The 23,084-nt window shown below is 36.6% G+C and overlaps 1 protein-coding gene across 12 annotated transcripts in view; it reads left to right on the top strand.

Annotated features, from left to right (window-relative positions):
* LOC135694408 (prolactin-releasing peptide receptor) overlaps nt 1–17,968 on the top strand; it is a 38,688-nt gene extending 20,720 nt beyond the window's left edge. For 7 of the 12 annotated variants that reach the window (XM_065213142.2, XM_065213150.2, XM_065213141.2 and 4 more), the window contains one exon: nt 14,650–17,968. In XM_065213142.2, the coding sequence (XP_065069214.1) occupies nt 14,769–16,130 (1,362 nt within the window). In that variant the 5' untranslated portion in view covers nt 14,650–14,768 and the 3' untranslated portion in view covers nt 16,131–17,968. The other 5 variants (XM_065213148.2, XM_065213146.2, XM_065213147.2 and 2 more) reach the window with 5 other exon arrangements.
* The last annotated feature ends 5,116 nt before the right edge of the window (nt 17,969–23,084 follow it).

Here is a 23,084-nt window from a genome sequence, read left to right on the forward strand (position 1 = left end):
GTTTTTGGGCCATTCTTTCTTTCTGCTAAAATTGTTGGAGAATCGCCCCCCTATGGTCAATCTGTAAAATTCGTTCATATAACCCTGAGAAATTGGCTACTGTGAAATAGTATTCAGTAAATACAGGATAAATTATTGGCGGATAAATCAATACCAGGGCCGAGGGCCTAAGATATTCTAGGGCCGACTTCTGTCAAGAAAAAGAATATTATATTAGGACAAAGCACTAACGGGAAATATTGTATATTGCAAATCTTTTATTTTACCTAAACTTCAACCTTTGAATATAACCCTCGAGCATCTACCTTGGGGATTAATTCACTTCCTATTGCAAGTTATTCCTGGAATTAGTGCGATTTTGTTCATATTGTCGTAATTGTGATTGGAAGATTTAAAATAGTTGGGGGTCTCTTTTTGGATTTTAAATTATTAAAAAGAGAATGTTTGAAACTCCATTAAACGCCATGTAAATGAACTCCGTTTAAGATTGTAATTATGTGAATGGGTCAGAATGCAGCTTGGGAGTCCCACAGAGATGCAGGTACTCCTTTCACTCAATGCCCAAATTGGTATTTTAAATAGAATCGACGAGTTGCATAGTATGAATTCAACGCCTGCAACGCATGAGAAACACATATCTGCAACCGTCAATCAATCCTCAAATATCATGTTAATACGCAAAAAGCTGTCAAAAGAATAAACCTAGGCTTAAGAAAACTTAAGTAGCATAAATAAACTATTTTTATTTTGTAAAATATGGCTGTTGTTTCACTTATTTATCACGGCTGCCCCCCCCCCCCCCAAACAAAAAATTGTACCTTGGTCTTTGTGGTAGCCCGAATAAAAGAAAAACAGATTAAAAAAGGATTTGGCACAGGCGAGATTATAACAAACTGGTATAATCTGCAAATAGATGGACATTTAAAGTTTTAGATGCACTAGGCATGTCTTTTATATAAAGAAAGAAGAACAAGGGGCTCAAAACACTACCTTGAGGTAGGCCATATTTAACATCCATGTCGTTAGGGAGCTCAACACCTACATAAACTCTTTTGGGTCTCTCATTCAAATAGGATTTGAACCACTCCAAGGTAACACCTCTAATGCAATAATATTCGAGTTTACGTAATAGTATTGTGTGGTCAACTGTGTCAAAAGCTTTTGCAAAATCAAGGAATATACAACAAGAAAATTTTCTAGCTTCTATTGCTTCAATTAGCTTAGCACAAACATAAAAAATAACCAACGATGTCGACTTTTTTCTGAAAATCAAATTGGTGACGATACAGTGTTTTATTTGTTTCGAGAAATTTAATCAACCTAGAGTACATGAGTTTCAACTAAATCTTGTTTATTAAGGGTAACAAAGCTAAGCTGGACGGTAATTGGAAGCTTCATGTGGGGAGTTAGCTTCGAATATAGGTTATACCTTAGAAAACATAAGTGCTTTGGGGTAATAGCCAGTACTAAATGAAGCATTTATAATATCAGTTGAAGGTTTGACAATTGAGCTTTGGATAGCTTTAATCAGTTTAGCAGGAATGTCATAACAGTCTGGAGCTTTGGATTCATCCAAATTATCAATTTTAATCTAATACCTCTAGTACAGGTGATACAGCAAAGCTATTTTCCTGAGGGTTATTCAGGTAATCACTAAATACTTTATTAGTTTTACGGATTTTACTCATCAGGTTTTTGGCAATGCCAGTGAAATAATTGTTAAATTCATTTGCAATTATTTTTGGTCTTTAACCAATTTTCCATCGATGATAAAGGAAATGTCTTTTGTTGCCTTGTCCTTATGTCCGTTAATTAATTCATTAATATCTTTCCAAATTTGTTTCGAATTATTTCTACATGAGTCAAAATATGATCTAAAATTGTTAACTTTACTTCGTCTGATGAGACGATTTAAAATATTTCTTTTGTATTTATAGCATTCATACCAAAAAATATTCTTATAATATTTATTTTTTATTGATATGGATTTTAAGATATCTTTTGTTATCTAAGGTTTTTGCTGCATTTAGAATTGCTTTTTAGATAATATTTGTAAAGGGGCATGCTTATTAATTTGTTCTAAGATTTTTTCTTAGAATATGTTTTTTTTATTTACGTTTGACCTGGACAAGTCGGATAAATCAAATTTTAACGACCTTACGTCATTTTTTTATTTTTCATTATTAAAATCTCTAAAATCACGTTTTTTGATATATGATCTATTTTTCTTGTTAGTTTGTTTATCAATCAGCATAAAGCTAGGCCAGTGGTCAGTTGGTGATGCGATTAAATTGCCACTAATGGAATTATTTTCTATGGAATTATAGAACCTGCCAGTGCACCTTGTTGGTTGTAGACTCAGGGGGTTAAAAGAAAGTAGAGAACATAAGATTTATAAAATATTCTCTGAAAGGCATTGTATCTGTTCTAAGAAGGTCTGTATTAAAGATATTTAGATATTTAGACTTTCAACGGAGTTTTAACTTAAAATCGAAAGTCTGCTTGAAATTATGTTTCACAAGCTTCTTGAAAAGCAAACTTTATTTCCAGATTTGATTTTCTCAATCATCAGCCACAATTATAGAGGCTTGACTTTTTCTAGAATTCATAAATTTTGTGAGCTTTGAAATCAAAATCTTATGCCGTCTTTCAACAAGAAAAATTAGCGTGCCATACAATTCCAATTAATTTTTGCCTGCCTCGCCTTTGCCAAATCTTAGCAAATAACCTTAACGGATGGCCCAAGGATGATGCAGAAAATAACTAAAAGCCCACTTGAATTTAAGGAATGCGCAAACAAGCTTGGTGATAAGAGATCACAGAGACTCCCAATCCTAGCCCGGATTTTGAGCGTTAGGTCCCTTTTACACAGTCATACTGTGTCGAATTGAATCAAACGAATCTTCTTTCCTTGAGACTTTGTTGAATCGAATGTTTCTTTAATAGGATTTAGCAATAGATTCTATAAATTTGCTTCGAAAACGGAAATCAGGTTGTTTTGATGGCTATAACACAGCATTGGGTTTCAGGAATAAGCAAAAAACGTTAAAGGCGAGGGAATGGCACGTGTGTAGAACAATGTTAAAGTTGTTTGGTATTTTTTTTGCTCTTTATGAAAGAGACTTTTTGAACGTTGCCTTACGCGCGAGGAAAACCATGAGCTAATTGAAAAGGGCCGAAAGTTTATTTGTTTTTGTAATCTCAACGTGTGCAGCTAACAAAAAATTCGAAGACCTAAGAGTAATACGATGGCTGAATTATAGAAATAGAGAGGTTCTGTTATTCACTTCCTCAAGCCACTTTAGGGGAAGATATGATAAGAAACCCACAAAAAAGAGAAGGCCTATAAAGGTTCCTTTGGGCACCAAATCTTGATTAGACATTTGACAGCAGAAACAGAGTACAGAAAGCACAATCAAATTTGTGCAAGGACAGGATGACATGAGCACATAGAAAAAGCAAAAATATCAGCGTTTTCCAGAAGTTAGATACACATGTCAAACGTTAACTTGCTGTTTGCATACAGAGGTCTCGTTTTGCAGATTGGTCTGCAATTAGGCCACGTCAATTGTGAAAATATCGTCAGTAGCTTGACATCAAAGTCAATCATTTTTGCCCCAAAGAACTGAATCTCAATTGAAGTCTACCTCTTCGTTCTTAATGAAATTACATTTCCATGAAAGAAATCAAAGAAACTAGTAAAACTGGTATCTTGCTGTGATGCTTCTAGCTATTACTGCTTAACTCCCAGTATGAACGAAATGTAAACAGATGGCTGCCACATGGTTGCTACGGGTCGAGAGAGTAATGTCAAATGTGAGACAAGGTCTATTTTCAATATCTCAACAACTGATCTACCGCAGAGAAATTTTCTATCGAATCTTGATCATCTTTTTGATGAAGCAAGGACCATGCCGTCTTTGAGAATTGCACTTGCAAATTTGCTGCTGATGTTCAAAATGCTGTCTGAAATTAACTGATAATCTGTGGTTTGCTATGGTGATATTGTATTCTTTGAGAATTGCACTTGTGATGGACAGCTGGCAAATTCAATATCGAAAAATTTCATATGCGTTCATTGCAGTAGACCAGGCGGAGAAAGTGTCGTGAGATTAATCGAATGAATGAAAAATTTGGTCAACCTTAGGGCGCTTATTCCGAAAATCGATGTTATACGGGCAAATTCGGGGGCTTTCAGCCTCATTTCGATGCTGAAAGTCTCGTTTTCGACCAAGTGGATACTTCTGCATTTAGATAGTGTTTAAACATACTAATTGCTATTTGAACAAAACAAACATGCTGAAAAAACGTGTCTAGGGTTGCAAAAACATGTCTTTATAGCTTTTTTAACATCGATTTCATTCTATAAAGAGACTTGTAGAGCGAAATTTTTAACTCTTTCAACATGTTGCAATGAAACAATCTCAAAAAACAAATACTTCCAACGGATAGTATTATTTTAACCGTATTTCAATCGGTTTTCGTAGAGTGCAGTACACTGGCTACAATTTTTTTCAAATTACTCGCTTTATTCAAAAACTTACTTATTTAGGAATCATTAAAGAACTCAGGTTATACTCTACATGATTAAAAAAGTGGAGGCATACCATACAGCTAAATGTTTTCAAAAGTTGTTAACAGAGTTTTCATCTCAATTCAACTCATCTCATCTCATCTACGTCGTCATCTTCGATTAAGTCTAAATCTGAGCCGCTTCTATTGTTATCATTGTCAACCAGAATCGCTGCACCATCATCAAGATAGTTAGTTTAGCTCTTTTGAATACTGTAATCTTTATTCCATCCGGCATTTTCTGGAGGTTCTAGCCGAAGGATTAAACAGCGGGCATTCCTTTTGCTTATACCAGACTACCTCATCGACAGAAAAACAACAACTCTAATGGAGACTACAGCACCTGAGGTATGCTTGAAAAAGGAGTACAGCAAGGGTCAATATTTAGCCCTCTTATCTTTACATTTACATAAATGATATTTTTATTACCACCTTGATAATGGATTACTAAGCAGTTTTACAAAAAATTAATAAGGTGGGGGGATCTTAGTAAGTGGGGGTTCGAAAATGTGAGAAATCTGAAAAATTACGTGATGATTCTTTTTTGGAGTCAAAGTAAATTTCCAGTAAGTAAATTTTTAATTGTCAAAGCCCATGCCCTTTAGTATGATCATATTGTCAACAACTGCTTGCTGTAACTTTGACCTGTTTATCTAAATAAAAAAAGTTCGCTCATTCACTAAAAATGCAATGAAGTGTTTTCTTTTTTATGTTAAAACTTTTGCACAATGCAACCTCTTCATTTAAGAGAAACTTTACAGAAGTTTCACAGCTGCAAGAACAAAGGACAAATGAAATTAGGGATATTAATGACTGCATATAAAAATTAATAAACGGGGAGTCCAAATAAGCTCTGGAGAGGGGGGTCGGAAAAGATCGAAAAATTAATAAGCGTTTTTCCTTCTATTAAGGACCTAAGAGTATTCATCCTACCATAAGGATCTAATTGCCAACTCGAAGTGTATAATACTCTTAAAGGCTATTATGCAACCGGCATGCTTTGCGACTTTTTTTCAAAGAACCGGCCATACAGAATGAAAAAACAAAACAGTCAATTTCTCAAGAGAACTGCAACTAAGCATACCCAAGAACCTTTAAAAATATACAGCAGCATTAACAAGTGCGATCAATTTGGTGCCTGCTTTCTTGTAGTAACTCGCCAAAGCATATAGTACATTGACTTCATTGTCAGCCACCTTTGTGCAATGGCTCTTTCCCGAAAGAAGATTGTTAATCCCACTAAGGCGTTTCGATGCTTGTCTTTAATATCTGTTTTTATGAAATTAAAAGCATTTCTTTGTTTTCACCATTATTCAAAAATCTTGGAAAATCGCATGGAACCTTCATATCTGGGCGATTTCATATTGTTATACAGCGCTCACTCACTCCTCTTTTCTGTCTCTCTCCTCTCTTGATGCTGATATTAAACAAATGAATAAATTTAAGTAATCACCAGTCAAAACTATATTATATACAACAGACACTGTTAGGTATAGGTGTTAGGAAGCATAGTTACCAAAAGACCTGAAAAACGCTGAAACACTCATAATATTTAAAAGGAGAGTAAAATGCTGGATAAGGCGATATTGTGACTGTAGGGTATGCGAAATAGTCACTCAACATGCAGGATATTTTTTGCTTCAAATCAAAATTTTGTTGCAGAATGATTTTATCAATTCCGTTGTTCACTGACATATATATTGCATACTTTGACTATTTCATTATAAATCGAAGCAATTTCAATTAGTGAGTAGTCGGGCTTGATTAACTCTTAGCTGTATAAACGTAGATTAAAGAACTGTCGTTACTTTACTTAATATTTTCATACGTATCACAGACAATGAAAATAATTCTGCTAGTATGGTTGATACGATACTGATATTTCCAATGACTGCATCTCTTTACTTGGCCCAGCTTTCCATATAGATCTAGTATATGCTGGATGGCATGTCTCGTGTTTCTTAAATTATTTTGCAAGTAAATCGGTATTTGCAATTGCAGCATTGATCTCGGTATCATTTCTCGCAGCGGCAGCATTATTTAGTGTTTTCTCAGCCGTCTCTGTTACTTCTTATGATTTACTTTTAGTAACTTCTTTTTAGAAACCATTTATAAATATATACATTTTGCTGAGCCAGGTTTCCTTGTCGCTGGTTGGTTGTACTTCCCTGAGTGCTGGGAATTGTACTTCGTCCTTCTCTAGCTTTCTTTTTTCAAATTCCGAGCTAATTTCCATCTTTACTGAAAACGCGATCATCGATGTGTAGAAAAAGTTAAAAATTTCTTTCTAGAAGTCGCTTTATGGAGTAAAATTGAGGTTAGGAGAATAAAATTACTGTTGAAAAAGCTATAAAAAAATGTCTTTGCATCCCTAGAAACGATTTTTCAACATCCCTAGAAAAACGTTTGTTTTGTTCAAATAGCAATTAGTATGTTAAAACACTATCTAAATGCAGAAGTATCTACTTGGTCGAAAACGAGACATTCAGCATCGAAATGAGGCTGAAAGCCTTCTGAATTTGCCTGTATAACACCGATTTTCGGAATCAGCGCCCCAAGATTGACCAATCCAATCTATGCCATGAATTTCGCCTTCGGAGGACGATAGACTGTTCTGAATCAGCCCCCCTTCTCCGCCTGGTCTACAGGTGACACGAGCAATTCTAATCAATGTAGCATTTTTAACTTGCGAAATCGTGTTGATGAACAGATCTCTTGTTTCTGAAAAGCAATCAATTTACACTGTTGTCAATTTAAAGAACTGTGAATATTTTTCACCGAAAAACAGACCTAGCAAATGTGGCAATGGCAATTTAATGATTTGTTAGATGCAAGAAAATGGATGTGTCAATTGTTGAAAAGTGCGCAAAGTGAACAAAACGGTGGCATGGTGTTAATGAACTTTTTTAACAGCACTCAACCAAGAATAGAATTTAAGAAGAACAGAACAATTTTTTTACAATATAATTTGCAAACATGTGTTCAGCAATGAAAATTAACAACAGGGTATATCTTCGATCAACTGAGCGGCTGTAGGTTTAAGAAAGCATTCCAAAAAGCTTGATTTTGGTGCAAGACAAATGTCCAACTGGCTTTGAAGAATGGCCTTTAGGATCCGTTGTTTTTTTACATGGAACCAAATCTTTCACAAAATCGTTAATATTAACTTTTCGAGCAGAGACGGTACCTGATGATATTGTCAATGTAATTTAAGTGAACTCGTTCAGGAGTGAACTCGTTCAGGTGCCTTAAAGGACACGTTCGCAAGCAGAATATACTGCTTGCAGAAGCCTGTCTTTAATGAAGTCAATAGCAGAAAACGTTTCACCAGATTGATGCTGCTCCTTGGCGAGGGGATACAAACGTTGCGTTATAAATGAGCAAAATATTCTGAAAAGGTAGTGAAAAATCAAATCTTTATAGGGGTTACGTACTTGAGAACTAGACGTTGCGTGCAGCCAGAACAGTGCAATTAACCTGATTTTTAAGTCAAGTTGAGAAAGCTAGACAGTCATAAAACCCTTCTCGAATTTTTGAACCCTCGTGAATTTTAATTCTCCACAAAGCAAAAAAAACATGCACTGAAAGCGAAGACAACTAGAAGAATCCCAGCCATGCACGGGAACGAAATAACGGGGACACCAAGGGGAAAGAAATAACGTATTGCACCTTTTTTAATCTTACTCGAACTCAAGTCAATCTGTGGCTATTAAAGAGAAGACAACATTTGATGGCCAGTTTCGAAGAGTCTCTGAGGTTATGCGACTGGGGTAAAATGATGCAATCAAGGACCTTAAGCGGTCTTGGACCCTATCACAGAATAGGAAATAGGCAGAAGGGTAACTCTCGTCGGTTCCTTTGTTGTTTTGAAGCCTGAGTCAACAATAGAATTCCTTAATTCCGCTTTAACTTCGATTTCATTAGACGAACTTAGCCATGACAAATTATCGTTCGTTAATCAGAAAGAAACGAATTATGATACATAATTGAATTTGTTCACTATCATGGGGCATTTCGTCGTAATTAAAGTTGTCTACTTTCATTCTTTTTTAAAATTTCCTCAACAGATACATTCTAAGCCTCGTATAAGTTTCCGCATGCATTAGTTTTTTCAGGCTTCACCTGATAGGCAGGAGTTCCCCTTCTGCCTCATTCCCATTCTCTGACCTTATGCTGATGTGGCATTGTAACCAATCCCCTATGCCTTAGACCTGTACCACTTATAAGCCAATTGCTTTAATGCGAAAAGCGCAATTTCTCACTTCTAAATCTTACTTCTAAAGAAATTCTGGAGTTTCTAAAAATTGTTTGTCGCGTGGGCCCTGTTTACACAATGTGCAAATTATGAACTTGTGGAGGGTCTTGGATACTAGACGAGCAAAACAGCTGAAACTGGACAATTGACTCCCAAAAGGCACGGAAATGTAGTCTTGTAATAGCGCAGTTAGTTGATGTGCGCTAATAGATAAAAAACCAATTTCGTGAATCATATTGCAGACTTTATGGGTAATTCATGCCAAGGCTTCCGTACCAATGTGGCTCATTTGGTCTTTAACTGCGTCGATGTCTGAATAAGAGCGCGTAATTTAAATTAGAGCGTTTTTAACTTTACCTCCACTCCTTAGCTTCAAATGTTGAAGTTAATTTGCATAGAACGTGTATTCAGAAATTATTGAGTAGAATGACATCGCTCAGTTGATGATCTTATTGGGCATGTCGCGAAATTAGTCAAGGGCATAAATGGAAGCCTGAAAATTGCTTTTGACGCGGTGACTTGCTTTAAAATCTTGATTCTTGAGAAGGTTCGCGGTAATAGTTCAAAGAACATATAGAAGAGAGCGCTACATTTCAATGTAAAGCCACCTGCTCGTAAGCAAACATTTCAGAGACCTAGGATGTAAAGCATTCAAAAGGGCATTGCTCGTTGATGAGCAGAGAGAACGAGCTGGAAGGCAGATAGCAGCTTGTAACGATGACCAAGATATCGACCAACAGCAAAGAGGTAGAGGTGACCAGCACTGTATCTATATTTATTTGTTATTTGCTGCATAGAAATGACAGGGACTTACACTCAAATACATAAAAAACTGAGTGGAAATACCTAGACAACCTAGAATCGCTATTACTAGAAATACTGTATATGTATATACTAATGCACACAGGCAATTCTTCTTAACAAACATATGATTACTTACCCTGTAACTGAGATTGTCGTTCAATGTACAAAGCTAGTACATTTCTTTTACTCACACACAATTTAAATCATTTTATTTTTCCTTCATCTATTTGATAGAAGTAAGTTTTTAGTTTGAAATTGGAAAAAGCGATAAAACAACACCAAGTATTCGATTAACACCAAGCGTAAAATTATCTGTTTTTGTGCAGTCAGTCTTCAGCAAGGATCTTTTTGGACCCGTTAAGCCTTTCTATCTTACTAGCTAAATTCACTATCTAAAAGGTTTCATGAACGAAACAGGAGAGAACAGGCGCATGCAAATGTCCATTATACCGTTTTATGTTAATTCATCAGTTGACAGTTTGTCTAAAAGTGCGAAATTAAAAAAGATAAACATACCGTTGCGATTGTTCACCAATTTATACTCCACTCAATGTTCTTGCAAATGTTTAGCGTAACAATTTGCACACTTCTGAGTCCACATGTTTCAGTTCGCGCTCCATCTAGTCATCCAACATTGCACTAAGTATGCAGAACTGCACTTTTCAAAAAAGGTTTGAATTAGACAAAAGTTCGTTCCTTAGGGATCTGGTTTTGTGTAACAATAAAAGGAATTTACTCGTGGAAAATCATCTTCATGAACAATTTGTTTTGTCAAAAGACTCTCCCTCTCTCTCCTGGATATCTTCTGGGTTACAGGAATCAAGTGCTAAATCATTTTCAGCATTACAAATCAACAAAAAATTAGAGATCCCCTAAGACCTGATGTTACTACTGGCAGCAAGATGGTATCCCGAGAATAAATGCAATACAAGCATTCATGGGTATTTCACTACCAAATCTGTTGACTAGGTAACCTTGCCAGGTATTTGTGAAGCGACCTTTGTTTCCCAAAAGTTTTCCAAACATCAGCATTTCCTTTCTTTGCATTATTTGCATAAGGTAATTAGCAACCAAGTGTTTTTGTCATCATATCAAAATGTTTGGGGCTAATTCGTGGTTGGGGGTTATTTGAAGTTGGGGCTTATTTGAGGGGACTTGTTTGAGGGTGGGGGCTTATTCCGGCGGCAACTGGGGGATTAACGTTACTTTTTTGTAATTGCAGTCAAACATCCCTTGCACTTGCAAATAGCCTTACAGTAATTCCGATGTTCTTGGGGGGGGGGGGGGATGTGACTCGAGCCCCTCCACAAGTAATATAAGTCTTTGTATCAATGAAAAAATTCCTAATGTACCTTTTTGTTGCTAGTCCGAAATTACTCCATCCTCTCATTGAATATTTCTGATTCTCATATTTTTAGTTTTACCAGAAAAACAATGTTGATTAGGCATTGCTGCTGAAATATCACTGTTTTGTGTATCAAACAGTGAACAGTTTTTTATATACAATTTTTATCAAACAACCTCCAGTTAACATCTTACATGAAGTAGTGTCAAAACTCTCAACTATTTTTCATTTTTCTCAACACAACTTTGCCAGTTGATTTCGATTGAAAGCACTATTGTAATAGCAATCAATAAAAGAATCAGTTTTTCTTTATTTCATTTTCCGTACTTGATTTAATTTTCTAGTAAATTTTCAATCAGCCTTCAAATCAAAAATCAAGCTGGCTGTTCTTAATTTTTCAAAACTTTGAAGCTGTTCTTTTCTTAGAATATTAGGTTGTAAGTAGTAAAATTGCTTGCCAACGCGCTCAAGGGGAGTGTTCAGGCCTCATTTGTCGACAAAGTGAGTGAGCAATTCTTTATTTGCCGGCAAATTCGAAAATTCATTGATAACGCATTCCTGAATGGCGAAAAACTCGTCGTTTCTGAAACTCATTTTTTTTAGAAGTTCAACATCTCGTTCAAAATCAGGTTTCCAGTACTTAAGCTTTGGCATGTTTTTAAATTGTAACCAATATTCAGGCTTGTGTTCTTATAAAATTTCTCTTGCAAATAACATGTATGATATGAACCCCTTGTTCATTCTAGCAGGTTTTGGAGGTTGCCACTTCAGGGAGCACCTAATTTTTGAATGACCCATGACGGCTTACAGCTTTCAAGCACATTCGAAAAAATAAAAAGCCTTGCTGCAAACTTTCATTTCGGCTTAGTTGACAAATTCAATACTTGGTCAAATAAATGTGTGGCAAAGTCAAATGAAGAATTGAATCAACGGTAGCATTATTCTGTCATTACGGATTGAAAAGTGCCAGCAATTACAGTTTGTTGTTATGGTCAATTTATTTGGTATCGCCAATTCTTTTTCGGAAGATGAAAGAAAACTCGTTCTGGAGTTTGCCGCAACAAAAAAGAGAACACCAATCATAAAATATTATAAGCTATGGCTGTTAATAGCTTCAGAACATTATCCTTTGCTGACATGAAATCATAACCGATCTGAAATCATGTCTGCAGCATTTCAGTAATTAAAGCACTGTTCAAACAGTAAGTTACTAGCTTTACTGGAATTTTACGGCAGGAAGCACGGCATTTTCGGTACATTTAAATCATTGAAGGCGCAAAAAACAACATGAAAAATTTGGCTTTTGAATATGTCAAACATGGCTTTTGAATTGCAGTTAGAACCTGATCTAAAGTTTCAAATTTGCTAGAAGGAAGACACGCTGGAAAAGGTCTTCGGATTCTGCGAATCTTACGATGAAAGATATGACATGAAATCCTACATAAGAACACAGCGAAATGACGAGAAGCCACTATGAATAACTAAAAATATAGATTAAGCTGTATGTAAACTAATTTTTGTCCACAGAATACGGAGCTTCGTAAGAGAACATTAATCAACAGTTGATCCATGTTCTAAGGGTCACAGAATAGGTCTTCTAGAAAAAAGAAGGCGTCAGTCACGTATCTTGGTTCCGTTAATTTGCCATTCTGAATATTTTAGCACGTATATTCAGTCACATAAAATAAGAGCAATATTGTAACAAATTCTAGTCCTTAAACCAAATATGGGTCTAAATCAGCACATACGGATGAGGGCCTAACTGAGTGCCTTTCTTTTTAAGTGCATGATCGATGGTTCAATTGGCTTTGATTCAGCTCGATCGTCTGATTGGCTTTTGCTTCAGCTCGATTGTCAGATTGACCTTGTATCGGATGGATTTTCAGATTGGCTTTCTTTCAGCTCAATTGTCTGATTGGCTTTGTATCGGCTCGATTATCTGATTGGCTTTCCTTCGGTTCGGTTGTCTCATTCTCTATGTATCAGCTCGATTATCTGATTGGCTTTGCTTAGCTCGATTGTCAGATTGGCCTTGCTTCACCTCTATTGTATGATTGGCTTTGCTTCACCTTTACAGTCTGATTGGTTTTGTTTCACCTCTATTGTCTGTTTGGCTTTGTTTCACCTCTATTGTCTGATTGGCTTTGCTTCACCTTTACAGTCTGATTGGCTTTGCTTAGCTCGAATGTCTGTTTGGCTTTGTTTCACCTCTATTGTATGATTGGCTTTGCTTCACCTTTACAGTCTGATTGGCTTTGTTTCACCTCTATTGTCTGATTGGCTTTGTTTCACCTCTATTGTCTGATTGGCTTTGCTTCACCTTTACAGTCTGATTGGCTTTGTTTCACCTCTATTGTCTGATTGGCTTTGTTTCACCTCTATTGTATGATTGGCTTTGTTTCACCTTTACTGTCTGATTGGCTTTGTTTCACCTCTATTGTCTGATTGGCTTTGTTTCACCTCTATTGTCTGATTGGCTTTGTTTCACCTCTATTATCTTATAGGTTTGGCTTTAGCTTGATTGTCTGAATGGATATTGCAGCACTATCCAATGGCAGTTGATCCATGTAATAACCATGGGAGCTAACATTACATTCAAGTGGATTACGTAAGACACAGAAGGCACCTGGTCTGTATAACAAAGTGAGCCTCGTACAAACGCTTTGTTGATAAAGGTGTATAGTGTTTTTCATGAAGCAGCTCAGCTGAAGATCACACTAGCTATTGCAATGGAGAATTTATCTCATTTGTTTGCAAAGATGATGCAAAGAGCAAATAGAAAAGCATAAAAAGCTAATGGAAGGCGGATATTGTTTTTGTGGATGATCTTCGACAGGTCTTATGTATCGATGTCTTAACTGGGCATTGTATAATGTAAGGACAGTAATGATAAAATCAATTTTTGTCTACGGTTCATGCAAAGACGAATGTGTTTGTATAGTGTTTTCATAATCGGTTCAGTCAATATATGTTTTCTTTGGGAGATACACGAGTTATCGTATGAACTGATTAACGGAGCAACATTGTCTTTTGAAAATAGAGCGATTTTACATTGACGATCTCATCACTGTCACATGTAATCAGAAATCGTCATCTGTTATTGGAGTCGAAGTAAAGTGGGTGATTAGTAGGTTGCAGTTTTCTAGAGCTGAGCTTGTAGGTTGCAGTTTTCTAGAGCCATTTGATTGCATGATGGCATGACTAACATAATTTTTCTGGAGTCTTGTTAATCCTCAAAGTTAATCGTCGTACAATGAACAGTGTTTGGTTGGCTCCTTAACTAAAGAAGCTCGTTTCATCTGTTGGACCCGCCAACTATATGTGAGATTATCGGTCAGTTATATGTGAGAGCGGGAAACAAATTAAACGCATTGAATTTTGGTCACAATCCGACGTTTCAACTCGGAGTAGTGTCAGATGAAAAGAGCTTTAGTATGAAATACTTTGCTTTGCTATTTTCAAAGAGCACGTATATTGCACGAGATTTATATTAATTACTTTGGTACTCAAATGGCACGACGTATTCCATAAAGAAAAAATGTTCGCTGGTTAGCTTCCAAGCTTAAGAATTTTATTGCTTCGAACCGGTTATGAGCAATAATGTTATAACAACATAATTCTCAGATTAAAATCGATCCTTGTGTTTAAGTGTTAAAGATTTCATTTTTTTCAGGTGCCTAAAAGGTTTGAAAAAACAATATGAACTAAAGGAACAGATGAAGAGGTCGTCATTCGGGGTAGTATCAGAATAGAACTTCAGAAACTAAGTCTTTCGAAAATACATTGGCAAAAATGGGCCTGATTCGTCAATGCAAGGTGCTTATCTGTTTGGCAATAGTCTTGCATAGGGTAACTACGTCGAGAGATGATGGCAACAAAACTGCAGGCCCAAGCAGCCTGTTTTACAATAGAAGTGGCATCCATACATCAGCATTTGACAGATATCTATCTAGCAATAACATCAGCATTGATGACAAAAGCACTTCAAACAGCACGTGCAATGGAACGCTGGAGCCAAACTCTTCCAAAAACAATAGTAAGAAGCCAGGCTTTACCGGACAGAAGGAAGATGTACATCTTCTTGCTACACAAGTGACTTTGTATGCAATTGTATTCATTGTCGGTGTCACTGGAAATACGTTGGTTCTTTTGACAGTGACATCAAAGCGTATGCGATCGGTAAGAAACTTATTGATTGGAAACTTAGCGACAGCTGATCTCATTACACTTCTTGTTTGCCTACCGATTACTGTAGCAGGCTTGTTCATGTCTTGGCCATTCGGACCGTTTATATGCAGCTATTTGTTCCCGCTGACTGACGTGCTCGTTTCAGTATCCATCGTAACTCTGTGTGTCATTACAATGGATAGGTTTCGAGCGATCGTGCATCCCTTCGCACAAAAAATGACACTCAAAGTTACAATAATTGTCATTGCACTCATATGGCTGTTCTCCTACCTTGTCGTTGCACTACCACTTGTTCAATTTATGAAGATCAGGCCTAGCAAGGGAGGCCGCCTTGTCTGCGTTGCAAGTTGGCCAAAACAGGTTTATGGAAAAATTTACCGTGCAGTTATACTAACATTTTTGTATATAATTCCTGTCATACTAGTTTTTCTTTCCTTTGTGCGCATTGTCAAGAAAATACGAGAGAATATGCGCTTCACTCGTCTGACTGTGCGAGATTCCCGCAGCTTGGCAAAGGTGCAACGCAGATCACGTGTTGTGTGGATGATGTTTGTGATCTTCATTACATTTACTCTTTGCTTGCTGCCTATACACTTACTCCTTACGTTGACGGTCTTCTACCCACCAACGCGCTCCTGGCCACCAATTGGGGGGCTATACCACGCGTCTTTAATCATATTAGTTGCAAACAGTGCCATGAATCCGATAATCCTCTACCTTTTGAGCAGCGACTTCAAGAGAGGCTTCAAGGAGAACTGTTTGTGTTACGCCATCTTCCTCAGAGTGAGAAGTCCCAAGCATAAAACAAATGCCAACTTTCATAAGTCTCTGGATCAGCAGCAAGTGACCACGTGCCTTAATATTCCCCATGGACACCATGAGACAGAAGGCAGTAGCATTGAGCTGAAAGAACTTATTAAGACGAACGGCAAAATCAAGCAAAACGGAGTCGAAACCGCATTTTAAAGCTGTCTTGCGTGTTGTGCTTGAAATAAAATCGTTACAGCCGGCTATCATGGAATTATGTATAAGGGATTGTGAAGCAGGAATCACAGCAATAAGTAGTTTGAAAACTTTCAAAAGTATCATAGTTCTGTTCCCAAATTAGAGTCTTAGCTGCCATTGAGGACTGTTGATACTTGATTTTACCTCCGCACGTTTCCTTGTTAGCGCTCTAACAACAGAAAAGCTTTCGCTTACGCGGGCAATAGGAATAGCTTCGTGAAAACTAGAGATCTCAAGAGAAATCTCTAGATATATTCATTTGTCCCTTAACAAGGCTGAGGTCTAATATATGTAGTGGTTTTCTGTCTACAATACCATAAGAAAATCTCTACTTAGTACGAGATTTCTAGTTTCTGGTATAATGGGCTCTTGGCCTAAAGTAACACCCTCCAGCTGACTACAGAAAGTACCCGCATATAAAAAATCGCTTTTTAAACTGAGGCCTCAGGAAGTTTATCATTAACAGAGACTGTTCATCATCAAGTTTCTTATCAGTAGGTGCTGTCAAGTCAAATCAAGCCATGACAGTACCGCCAATGAATGTGTATTCAATATTACTGGTAGTAGAGTATAATACATAATATACAGTATAATTTTCCATATCAGCAGAATGCACAACCTACAACCATCCCACAGCATCAATTTATTTTCAAGTATGTTTATGCTTTAAAATAAAAAACAATTGAAATCCAGGCTTAAAATTGTCTTTTATAAAATGAGCCCCTTTTGAAAGAATGAGGCCTGTTTCTTGTTCAAAGAAGTTACTGTATAATAGACTCGTTTTCCATGACAGAGACATTGTTTGGAATGGTTCCTAGGAAAATGGCCGAGATTAGATTTTAACGAACTTTGATATGGATTTTCTTCATTTTTGATCAAGGAATAAGAAGTTATGCAGATGGAATGACCTCAAAGATTAACATAAATCGGCATTTTTAAGATTCTCGAAAATTTTACGCGAATTCAACTTACGCAACTTCGATTTGAACAACTTCACCTTAAGAGCTTGCACTAACACCGCTTCGACTTACACGAATTCAGCTTGTGCAAATTCCACTTACATCGTTTCGACTCACAGGAATTCAACTCTTGCATTTTCGACTTTTCTACATTCAAATTACAAAAGTTCGATTTATGCAACATCTACTTCCGTAAACTCGTTTCACATGACTTCAACTTAACAACTTCGGCAAACAGGGTATCGATTTAGATAACTTCGTCTTGAGCAGCTTTTAGCTTAGCAAATTTGACTTACACAAGGTCATCTGTGGTCTGATTTTGTTCTTCAGATGACTAGAATGATTTGATTGCACTCTTCTGGCAGTCTTTAAACAAAAAACTGATATTCAGCTTTATCAACGATAAGAAATAAGGCTGAATTAGCAAGCTTTGCTTTTGTGTCAACGTTTTTAATTGGTGTCAAGCTTCAGACCAATACCCATAGGTAGTTGATATTAAAACAAATCTTATCTCTTACATACTAACTTGTATGCTGTTAATTTCAGAATTAATGAATTGCGCTGCAGAATAACTTGATGTATTAGGGTAAAAGAAATTAACAAAGTAATATCGAGTATACCAAACAAAACTAATATCATATTTAGCCCCTTAAAAATAGTACGTGTTGGTGGTTACTTTATTTAAGATGCAGAGTAAGCAAATAATTAAATCTAATTAACTTCGAAAGATTATGGGTTGAAATATTGAAATTGAGGTATGGGTAAATAATATTTGATATGCATTTGGTAAATGTTAATTCAATTGTAAAAATGTTATTTGATTATCAGTTGCTGGAAAAAGTGTGATTTATTGACCTGATCGTTGGCGAAAATTGAAGACTGATACCTGTATGCACCAGAACTGCTTTGTGCGCTAGCACATGATGGCTACCGGAAATCTGTGAAGATTTTGATTGGTCCAGCTCACAATACACTACCTGATTTGTCATCTCTTGAATGACAGGCTTTTCAACCAATCATATTTTCTGCCATAATTCGACAAGAAATATGCTTATTACAATCAGTTCTTGTGTATAAATTGACGCTCTCATAAAAAGTTATGTCCTTTGCCAATTTGGTTGCAATGGATTGACTGATACACACTTATGATTTACTTTTTTCACTTAAGTTCTTTTCTCGCCTGCATCCCCTTATCTACCTTCGTGGGAGAGGCAGTGTCTATGTACACTCACCTTGTTTACATTGCCTAACAGACGTTAAAGCATACATAACATAACAGATTTAATTTTCCAATGTACCTTCACTACTAATAGACTGTTATTAACACTCTAATTACCCAGAAAAACACACAAAAATCATACGTAACTAATGATCGCAGAAGAATAAATTTCTGAATTGATAAAATTACTACTGCTTGAGCCCAGAAAAAACAGAAGCACCCCACGCCCTTTAGCTTAAAATGCATTTCAGAACCTTTCTTACAGTCATTTTCCTGCAATCGTTTAAAAAAGCTAACTTTTTTAATCATACATGTGCTACGTCTGAATAATTCCACTCTTAAAATGGAGTAAATTACTTTATTAGGCCCCCTAGACATCGAGACCCTGGGGCAATGTATCCCTGTTGCCCCACTTCCCGGTGACCCTGACGATCACAGATACGGGACAGTGGAAAAAGGGCAACAGAACGGCTTGTGCAAGAACCCTGTGATTTCAAATTAACGTTGGAAACCTCATAATTATCTTTGGGCGGTATCAACGTACAGAAACCAACATCTTTTCAGACGGCTGTGCTCATCACTCGGTTGCAATTCTCTTTTCTCTGCAACAATGATACGCAAAGGCTAATTTTTTCACCCTCTAGTTAAGGCGATGTCTCACGAGATTTTGCATGTAATTCAACACCATTATTTATTTATCATCGTTAATTCTTTCATTTAAAGTTGCCTAATTACATAATATAGTATAAAACTAATTAAGACCAACAACATACAAATAATGATTACAAGAATATAAAATAAAAGCTACTAAAACATTAATTACAAAAAACAAATTCCTTGGTGAGATTCTTTGCAGAATCTGCAGTTGCAACCTTGATTGTGTGTTTTATTCACTGATTTAAAGGGACGGAGTAAGTTAGCATTTTCTAAAACAACAAAAAGGGCTTCCCATACTTCTGCCCTTATAAATCGTACTGTTCCGAAATTTGTTATTTTTTCTTTTGGTTACCGAGGATTTCCCGTTGACCTTAAATTGCATTTAATAGACCTGATTTTGTTTTATAAATTTCTATCATCAGCAACTGCAGGTTTTTCTGGTAAATGGAAACTGCATTATTTATTCTGAATAGTTCTTGACAATTGAATTCATAGTCCTTATATGCAATATGCAAGGCCGTTTCGAGAATTCTATCTAATCTATTGTTCAAAGATATATCGTGAAAAATTCACATAAGTGACTCATGATAAAATTTTCATCAGCGCATTTAATTCTGTGGTTCCACGTGATTTGAGATGCGTTCTAAAGCAACTTTCCCACAGAATGTTTCGACGTATGTTTTTAATTTAAGCTTTGCCGATGAATAAATTGGTTTTCTAGCAGGATTCACCATCAGTATAAATTTGCATTTTTCTTCATTTGGTTTCATAAAATTTCTGGAAACCATGCTGACAATTGGGTTACGCCAGGTTCACTTCTTTGGATGACATTTTCTTTGATGTGGCTACTCGTGTACAGACAGAGTCATGTCATCTCCAGATTTTAGTTCCATCAACCAGTAGAAACAAATCTCATTCAAGTATATATTAAAAAGAAGATGTCGCAAAACAGAGTCCTGTTACACACCTGAATTATTTTCTTTCCAATTGCTGGAAACGTACCGTTTATCTTAACCCTTTGTTTTCTATAAGATATGTAGCCATAGATGAATTTTAAGGCACCTCTCCCAGACCACATGCATGTAGCTTGGCGATCGGCATCTCCTACTTCCTTTGACCAGGGAAGTTTTAATGTTTTAGGAAGAGTCCCGAATACCAGAATTTTCTGATTTTAGCAAACAATTTTTTTGTTAAATCCTTGTGGCAAAATATTCAAACCCCGAGGGCGAATCTGAACTGCAAGAAAGATAGCATAATGATTTGATTAAGCCTCCTCTTGATATTAAGCCCCCTTCTGATAATGCCCATTCTTGAGCAACAAGTTTTGAAGAAGCCTCCTTCCCCGGATGGTTACACGTCACCCTTGCCGCGAAGCATTTCCTAATCTCTTTTCAGCGTCAGACGGGGGTTTATTCTTTGCGTTAGCTTGTTTTTTGCTAATATGCACCTCGATAAGGAAGCGATTTGTGCCATATATATGGATAGATCAAATACATGCAAAGAAACGATCTTCAAAAGAAACGGCCTCCACTTTCTTTGTAACCTTTCCTAATTGCTTGGCGGTATACTGAATGATTCGAAAAATATAGCTTTATGACTGCGAATGACCTCGATCTAACTAGTTTAAACGTGAAAGTCTCAATAGAACTTGAGATGAAACAGAATGCGAAATCTGGACTCATCAACTAAGAAAAAGCAATTTTCAATGTAAGATTTTTAGTGCACGACAATTATCTATGTTTTAAGCATAATTTTAATGACAAGGTTCAACGCTATCAATTGATCGCTCGATAGTAACTAGTACTATTCTTGGGGGAAGGGGAGGGGGTTGGTTTACCGAACCACCAACAAATTATACAAATATGCTGTTTCTAATTAATAATTCCTTTTTTCTCCTATTGTTTTCAAAAATCCCCCCCCCCCCAATTATTCTCTCCTTCCCACGGCACTACATCGAGTCAATTTTGGCTCAAAATAAATTCTAAGGAAGCAAGTATCTAAAAGTGAAATCAAAGCAAGAAAAGCAAGCAAGAAAAGCAGGCAAGAAAAGCAAGCACGAAAAACAGATGGCAAGAGAATACCCTGGGTACCAGAGCCGCAAAAATTAAAAAATAATGAGAGCTGCTTCTCTCTTTTCTCTCCTTCGCCTCCGCAGCTCTCATTATTTTTTAATATTATTTTTTAACTTTTGCGGCTGGGACCCAGGGTAGCAAGATAATTTAACAAGCTCAAGCCTCAAGCAAAGAGGATATGAAGGCTGATTTGGATGGTACTAGAGATATTGTGGTTAAGAAAGCAAAGTTTTAAGCAGTGGTGTAGTGTTGTAACGGGTAATGATTAAGATGCCTAAGATTTCCATGTGCAAACTCTTGTTATAGATCGATTCCTTGAATTAATGAGGTTAGCTAAAAAAATATTATCTGCCATTTTCTCGTCCTTCAAGCAGGTAATCATTTTATAAGTATAATAAAAAAGGTACAATTTAAACCTGGGCTCCAAAAGATATGCTCCTGGTTCAAAATTATACCACCATCCAAATAGAAGAACTATTAAAGTCGGTTCGAAAGGAAACTGACCAGTTTACTGTCAAAGAAAACACACCTTCCTCTTTTTATTGAATAATGGAGGCGAAAAACATTATCCGCTACCCGATGGGGAGTTAAAACGGATAATAAACTGAGAGGCCTCCAAAAAGCAACTTTAGACGCAGCCAGCAGGAAGAACGGAGATCTCAGCCATTGACTTAGCAAATCTCTTGTCATGAAAATTAAAACCAAAAAAGCTGGTAACCAAAAACTTATCCTTTGATCCACGCAGACGATCGGTGAACATTCCCTCAAAAACGAATGATAAAGCCGCTCGAGTTTCACGGAGAAACTACAGCGCTGGATTATGGCGGTTTGATTGGAGGTAACTGTAGTGATTATATAAAAGGTAATCGTAACCATGCGAATTTTCCACAATCACATACGATTTAGAAGGTAAAACTGGTAAAAACAAGAGAATAGAAATGGTTGTAAGCGAAACATTATACAGTATTCTCTCCAATTAACGGACACTCTAAAAAGCTGACACCTCTGATTAGCGAACAAAATTTTTTCCCCCGATCGTTTTCTGGTCAAAGTCTTATAAGAAACTTCTAAAAGTGGGACTTAATTAGCGGACACTCTAATTAACGGACAATATTTTTTGCACAAAATAGTCAATTTGGCTTTTTTTCTCTCCAATTAGCGGACAATACAAATAACTTAGAAGCTAGCAAACAAAAACTTAGACGAATATAAATTTGTTCAAAGATCTATTTCAAACACTTTGACTTTTGACAATCTAGTTGGTTTTTTACAGCTTTGAACTTCTTTACAGCCCAGTTAAATAACTTTTCTTGTCCACGAAAGTGGTAAATTACTGGAATCTCCAGACCATAGCCACCTCCACAATTCAACCTCTTTTCAATAACTTCCTCCGATGGGGGGCTGGATGCTTCCGACGGAGGGGCTGTAGCCCTCCCCTGGAGCCACCACTGATTACGCCTTTTAGATACAAACCTCGGGTCTACTTTCAAATTTGGGACTTACATTGCGAAACTTTCCAAAAGGCGGACATTTCCAATTAGCGGACCTTGCTCGTGCCCCGACGGTGTCCGCTAATTGGAGAGAATACTGTAATCAAAGAAATAAGCAACTCTGGAAGAGCGACAGACCGGGAAAGGCAGACACAACAAATCTGGATAGGGAACATGTTTTACTGCATGTCATATTGGCAGGAGAGTTTTCCCTCACCCTAAGCAAACGGCGATTCGTTAATATAGTCAAAAAAACCCTCGACGTGTATGACACGTGGTTATAGTATCATCCTAAGCGGATACTCAAACCATTTCGGTAAAACTTTAAAAAGGAGATGATTATTTTATCTACCATGGTGGTGGTGGTAACTTCAAGATGATAATGATGCATGATGACGATCATAATCATGATAATTGATAGTAATGATGAGAATGATAATGATAAGGGATATAAAGATGATTGAAGATGATAAAAAATAATGAATGAAGATTATTGATCATGATTATGACTGGCGATA

This window comes from Rhopilema esculentum, chromosome 8 (assembly GCF_057945365.1).
Source record: "Rhopilema esculentum isolate cy_ngs chromosome 8, ASM5794536v1, whole genome shotgun sequence".
NCBI classification, from domain to species: Eukaryota; Metazoa; Cnidaria; class Scyphozoa; order Rhizostomeae; family Rhizostomatidae; genus Rhopilema; species Rhopilema esculentum.